Here is a 6867-nt window from a genome sequence, read left to right as displayed (position 1 = left end):
AAAAAATAGTAATAGGACAAGTTTATGGATATTTTGGGTATTAAGTAAGGAGTTCAGGAGTAGAACGGATATTTTATAAAGTATAGGGATTTTTTGGTAATTATAAAGTATGTAAAGTTATTTTAGTAAAATTTATAAAATTTTGGGTTAAAAGTAAAAATATTTAAAATTTTAGGATTACAATATAATTCTTAAAAATTTAAGCATAAGACTTTAGTTAACAAATTTTAAATAATAGTAAAATAATAATGATATTATTTTATATATTTATAATATTACAAAAGGATAAAAGAGTTATACTCCTTAAAAGTTTTAGAAAGACAAAGTTAAATTAAGAATATTTGATTGTCTTTTCATAAGACACTTAGGAAAAGACGAGAAAATAGTGCGAAGATAATTTATATTGTGAAAATGTAAGAAAGTAAAAGAGAATGATAAGAAAGAAAAGAAGAAGAAAGAAAAGAAAAAAAGAAAAAGATTAAAGGGATTTCTGTCACAATAGATTAGAGTAGAGAGCAAAGATTAAAAGAATCTAAAGAACCTCTGCCACAGGAGAATAGAAAACAGAAAAGAAAAGAATATATTAACTAAAAGGATATCTGACACGCGAGAGCCAATCTCTGCCATAGGAGAGCAGAGGCCAAAGATAAAAAGATTCTAAAAGACTGTCTGCCACACAAGAGTAGATGAAACATGATTGTTGTTTAAGCCTTAGTGCCAAATGTATAGTGGGATCGCCCACACATTGTGAACTGTTTTTCAAATGTAAGCATATTACTACACATTTAAAAGTCACATTGAACGCAGTCTGGCCGTAAGACTTATATGCACATTGTATGCATCTGGAAAACCATATCTAAGAGTTGTGCCCTGGTAATGTCGGCGACGGATAGGCAACTAACACATGCTCATGGCCTGGGTAAGGCTATACATGCATTATACTTGTTACACATTTTCTTTGTGATGTGTTTTTTGTGTATATGTGTGAGTGCTTTGTATGTATTTTATGATTGTTTAACTTTTGTGTTCTTTATTTATTAAGTTGAATGTATTTTGTTGCTTGTTGCTATTGGCTAATAATAGTAAAATTAACTTAATTGGACTCTCGAGTTCTTATCCCCTCTTTCCAACCTTTTCAACTGCAGGTGTGAAGGCTTATTGTGAAGCTGTGTGGAAGAGTTTGTTTGTGAGTTGAGTTGTTGTTAGAATTTATTTTTTCTCCGTTTTGTTAGTTGAAGCTTTTATTTAGAGAGGTAAGCTTGTATATATTGTTCATTGATTAACTATAATATATTACTAGTAATTATGTGATTATTATTGATTGGAAGTCTTTGTTGAACGATTATTAATTAATAAAAACAAAATTTACTAGCTTTCATCCGATAAAATGGGGAACGTGTTAACGTCGTAAAGGTTTATTATTAAATAGATAATAAAAAAAATAGGTTAGTAACATCTTTCTTCTAGTACGATCATGATGTGCTAAAAGTTGGGTTGTTACAGAAACTAACGTTATACCAAAAAAAGATAGGTTTCGTATGATACAATACCCAAAATCTTTTTTTTAATAAAATTTTCGAATTACCTTCACCTTTTTACCTTTTTCTCCAAATTCCAAATTTTCATAACCCTCCTACCACTAGCACCTTCTCTAATTACTAGTGCCTCCCCTCCCCCTCTATTACTAGCATTCACCATCACCACCACTTACCATCACTACCACCAGTAGTATACAATACTCAAGAATCCTCTTTTTTTTTTTTTCTTTTTTGCCTTAAAATCATTGGTTCCATTATTGTGCACTCTCAATTCAATATTTTTTTTTAGAATAATGATATATCATTACGTCATTGAACTAGAATAGGAGCATAGAAACGCATTTCCTCCTAAAAAGGCAGGGCTTCAACGTCTCTTCTTATGGCACAAGTGAGCACGTTAAGATCCGTCCCTCAGAAAACCCAATGTCTATTATTTCAATATCCCTTACAACCAAATATTCGATGACCTTTACAAAAAAGACCCTAAATTGTATCCTCTTCTTCCTCTAATGAATCAATTTTTTTATTTTTTTTTGTATTTTCAGAGATCATGAATTACTTCAAATGGGTAAGAAATAAAAAGAAAAATTGAATTTTTAGAGAAGACTGAGTGTGAAGGAAGAGGCGTGGCCAGAGGTATGAGTTATTGCGAGTGAACTACTTGCAGAGGAGGATGGCGGACATGGCTCGAGCCTCCTGGTGAGAGGAGGAGGAAAGGAGGTGTGCGAACTTCAAGAAGAGGGTTTTGGGATCGGTCTACTTGCAGAGGTGGAAGAGCATCTCACCGTGGGAGATTCGGGTCTCGAATGGGATGGGGATGGATCGGCATCCAACACGGCGGCTAGTTCCGGTTGCTACAACTGAGTTGACTCGGGATCTATTTTTCTATTTTTTTTAGTTTTTTGTTTGTTGGCAGCGGCGGAGGAAGAAGAAAAGTGATGGTTGTGAAAGTTTAGAATTTTGGAAAGAAGATAAAAAGGGTAATTTAGGAATATTATTAAAAAGTCAACAAAAAAAAATTAGGGTTTAGATACTATTGTCAACCCATCTTTCATGTATACAATATTAGTTTTCTTGTTTAATAGTTACTTTTATTAGCATTCGCAAAGTTTACGAATATAAATGATAGTTTATTCTTTTACAAAATTTGTAATTAAGTTTTTATAGTTTAAAAGCTTTTAATCGAGTCTCTACATTTTTTTGAATTTAGTAATTAGATCCTTATCAATCTAAATATATTAGAGTTTTTAGAAAATTCTAAATATAAAAAGATGTTCAGATTTAGAAATTTAGTTCATAAGTGTGGATATTTTTAATCTGGAGAAAAAATATTCTATTAACTCTAATATTTTTTGACACGACAATGATTTAATTACAAAGTTCAAAAGTATGTAGTGATCCAATTAAAAATTTTTAAACTATCAAAATTTAATTAAAAATTTGGTGTATAAAAAAATTATTTAAAAAATATATATATAACATTTAATCTCTAGTCTATATTTTAAAATGTTATTTTTTTTTTTGTGTCACTTTGTTAAAGACATTTTTTGAACTTTAAAATGGTAATTTACACATAGGTAAAAGAAGGGAAGGATATTTGTGCTTTTATTTTTATTTTCAATATTTTAGTTTTATAATTTATTTTAAAATTATTAAAAATAATAAAATTTTATTTTTATTAATTTTTTCTTTATGCTTTTTACAAAAAAATTAAAATAAAATTAATAATACACTCAACTATGTCTTAATTAATTACGGGTATTTTTTTTAAATAGTTCGACGGATAGCTTTTAATAAATAATAACTAAATAATTTATATTTTTTCTAAATAAATTTATACTACGTCATATGCATGAAAAATATATATAATTAAATGTACAAGTAAAAGTTGAATTATTGTTTATATAATTTTTTTATTAAAGTGATCATATATAATTAATTTATACGATTTATGATTTAAAGAAGACATCTGCAAACAAATAAATTAAAAATATTATAATTTATTCAAATATAATTTAGTTGACATGTATCTTATTTTTAGAAAGATAAAATTATTAATTAAAATTTTTTAACCAAAAAATATAAAATTATATTTTTACATATTTATTTTACATTTATTAAAATAAAAAATTTAAAAATTTCTATTAGTTAGTAATAATTAGCGGAATGTAGCAAAACCCATTGAAGCATAGGGAATAAAACTGAACAGCGGACAACCCTGTCTATTCTTTCTAATCTCGCCGACTCCAATCGTCGCCGTCGCTACCGCCGCCGTAAGCCACTGCTGCTAACCTGCTTTTACCGCCGATTCTTCCGTCTCTTCGAATCTCTTGTAAAAAGGTTTGATTTTCCTTTCATGCATTTCTATTATCCATTTTTTTGTTCCAAAACCCCATCACAAAATTACGTGTCTGGTTTCCTTTCTTTTTTCTAAGTTTTGAAAATGAAACTTAGATCATGGTTCCGTGTATGCTCCAAATTTAACAACCTACCGTGCAAATTTTCTACAAAAAAAAAAAACATTTTGTTTGAGTTAGTTTTGTTCTCTATGGTTTTGTTGGAATGCACGCAATGTGTTTGATGATTTGCCTCACTGAAGAGATTGTGCTAAAAACAGCAGCTTCAGATATTTATTGATTTATTTTGGCTTTCCTACAAACTAATGAAGCCAAGTTGGTAAATTGTTGAAGCCACTTTGTTCTGTGCTCTGCTATTTGGACAAACTTGACCCGCTGGACTTGGCACCTAAATTGAGGGATTTCACTTTGATGAGTGGCAAATCAGGGAAATTAAAGTTGATAGCATTCTCACTTACCAGATTCTCCACTCATCAACATGAGATCTCTACTGTCTTTTGTCTTCATGGATACACAGCACTAAATAATTATGAGCAAATATCATTAATTTTTTTCTCCAAGTTCATGTGATAGTTCCGATAATTGCATTTAAATTTGTTTAGTTGATTGATAATTGCATCTAATTATGTGCATATTTAACACGTGCAATAAATTCGTGCATGTAAATTCGTTTGATCGACTTTTGAGTTTTGAATTGTGTATGGTGAATCATCTGCTATATACATGGAGCATAAAAGTAACAACTATGGTTCTAACTATTTTGAAAATATATTTGCCTTCTATTTGATGCACTCTTGAGATTATGTTCATGTCTGAATTATGTTCCACTATTGCTTTGAATTGTTGACTTGAAACTAGCAGAGTTAAGTTGTTGCCTTAATTGTGCTGAGTACTCAAGTTTCACTTTGACCTTATATTTCTTTCTTGTGGTTTAGGACAATCAAAAATAACTGTTTTCATCTTTCTTCATTGATCTAGATGGCTGGACTCTCAGGATTTAGGAGCCTTTCTCCCAAAGCTAAGAATTTGGTGGTTGCCGGGGGTTTGACAGCATTTGTCTTCGGAACGTACTACTACACGATGAGAGCTGTTGGAGGTACAGATGAACTGCAAGTAGCAATAGATAAATTTGAAGCAGAGAAGAGCAAGACAGCGGGTGATGGTACTAGCATGCCATCAAAGGTCTAATTTCTTTTTGCAAGAAAAACAGTAGTTTTCTCTCTGCTTTTACTACTTTGTGTTAACATAAAGGCTTTAGTTGTTTTACATGACATGAAAATGTTAAAATGTGATATTGAACTCACTTGTTATTAAGTTTCATGTATGATAACTGAGTGGTAGGGTTAGTATAGTATAACTGAGATTCTCTTGTTGGATTGTGAAGAATTTATGATGAAAAGCCAAGTTGGGGATTATGATGCATGTAAAATAAACTTTGCCACTGCTTTCTATTGTATGAAGCTGGGGCAGAATGGCATTACAAGGTTAAGATGAAAAAAATAAAGCACATTTTCTGTTTATGATTGTGTAGTGTTGCTGAATAAGATTGTGTGATGGGTTAAACTCCAAATTCTATCGATGAGTTTTGCAAGTTCCATTAAATTCAAGCAATTTTACTTTTTAGAAATATATTGGCGGCTGAATATATTTGAGCCATATTCCACGTCCAGAAAAGATCAAAGTCAAGGCAGAAAGAATGCGGTTCTCATCTATTTTTGCATCAATCAAGTTAATTCCTAATAATATAAATGATTTTGTTAACATTAATCTAGAACGGAAAGGGCATCTATAATCTAATCTATAACTCCTATTTACAAATTACGTTAACATTAATCTAGATGACTACTTAACCTGAACTTTGTACATAGCAGCGAGTTTATCCACTGAAACCTGACCCCAAGGTTGGATGTAAGAGTTCTCGACGAGCTGCAAAACAGACAAAAAGTATTAATATGTCACTTTCTTTTTCTATTGTTAAGCAAAAAATATTATTACCTAAAAAAAAATTTCAAGCAAATAAATATAAAATAATATTATTGTCAATTTATGTTATGTTAATTTTAAAAAATCAGTTTCAATATATTAAGGGAAGCTTTCAATTGACACTAGTAAGCAGTTTTAATAAAAAATGTAACTTAAAAAGTGCAGGAAACAGTTACAGTTACAATTACAAATACGAAACGGCTATTCAAGTTTGAACACTAACGAAGAATAACTGTCAAATATTAGGTTAATCTATACATAGAATTTTGGACAAACATTATAATTAGTTCAATTCTTCTTTGAAAATACTTAAAAATTCAAAATCACTCTTAGTCTTCCTGCCACCACAGAGTAAAATTAGAAAATTTGAGTTTGTTATCCTCAATTAATAATAAAACTTATAAAAAAGATGATATTTGGATAAATAAGATTCATGGTCTCCTTGTTCAGATCCTTCCTTTCTTCAAACGGAACGAACAGAGATAGAATCGGAGCGACTCCCTAAATGCCTCTCTGGATATTCTTCAATGTGCCGACTATTCATAGAACGTGAGAAGCAGATGAATAATCCTTTGAAATCTAAACTCAAATTTGTAATTCACTTTTTATTTTTAATTAAAGTTCTTTATTTTTATTTGTTCTTCTTTATCTTTTTTTTTAATTTCTGTATTTTATTTTGATTCCAACTGCTTGCATATTTTTTTTATTTTTAATTTTACTTTCAAAATTACAAATGAGACCTTTAGACACCCACAAGAATAATCGTTGCTGCTCTTTGAAATAAAATTGTGAAACAAAACTCAAAAATTGTTCATTTATTTATTGTTAACAATGGAACGAAAAATCAAGTAAAATAAATTAGCACGCTCGATGGGTTATTGTCAATAGATTGTAATTTTGTCAAAAAAATATCAAATTTGCAGGAAATTACGCAACGACAAATTATTTTTAGATACTGAAAAATTAGCGTCAATTGACATGTCAAGTTC

The 6867-nt window shown here is 29.9% G+C and overlaps 1 protein-coding gene across 1 annotated transcript; it reads left to right on the top strand.

Annotated features, from left to right (window-relative positions):
- Positions 1–4873: 4873 nt before the first annotated feature.
- On the top strand, positions 4874–5474 carry LOC130935853 (uncharacterized). The gene has a single exon (XM_057865759.1). It carries the CDS (start codon positions 4874–4876, stop codon positions 5081–5083), a length of 210 nt encoding a protein of 69 aa, XP_057721742.1. The 3' UTR covers positions 5084–5474.
- Positions 5475–6867: the final 1393 nt, after the last annotated feature.

Source organism: Arachis stenosperma, chromosome 6 (assembly GCF_014773155.1).
Source record: "Arachis stenosperma cultivar V10309 chromosome 6, arast.V10309.gnm1.PFL2, whole genome shotgun sequence".
Classification (NCBI taxonomy): Eukaryota; Viridiplantae; Streptophyta; class Magnoliopsida; order Fabales; family Fabaceae; genus Arachis; species Arachis stenosperma.
This window is presented reverse-complemented; position numbering and strand designations above follow the sequence as displayed.

Coding starts and splice junctions, on each gene's coding strand:
- LOC130935853 (XM_057865759.1), top strand. CDS start 4,874: ATGGCTGGACTCTCAGGATTTAGGAGCCTTTCTCCCAAAGCTAAGAAT.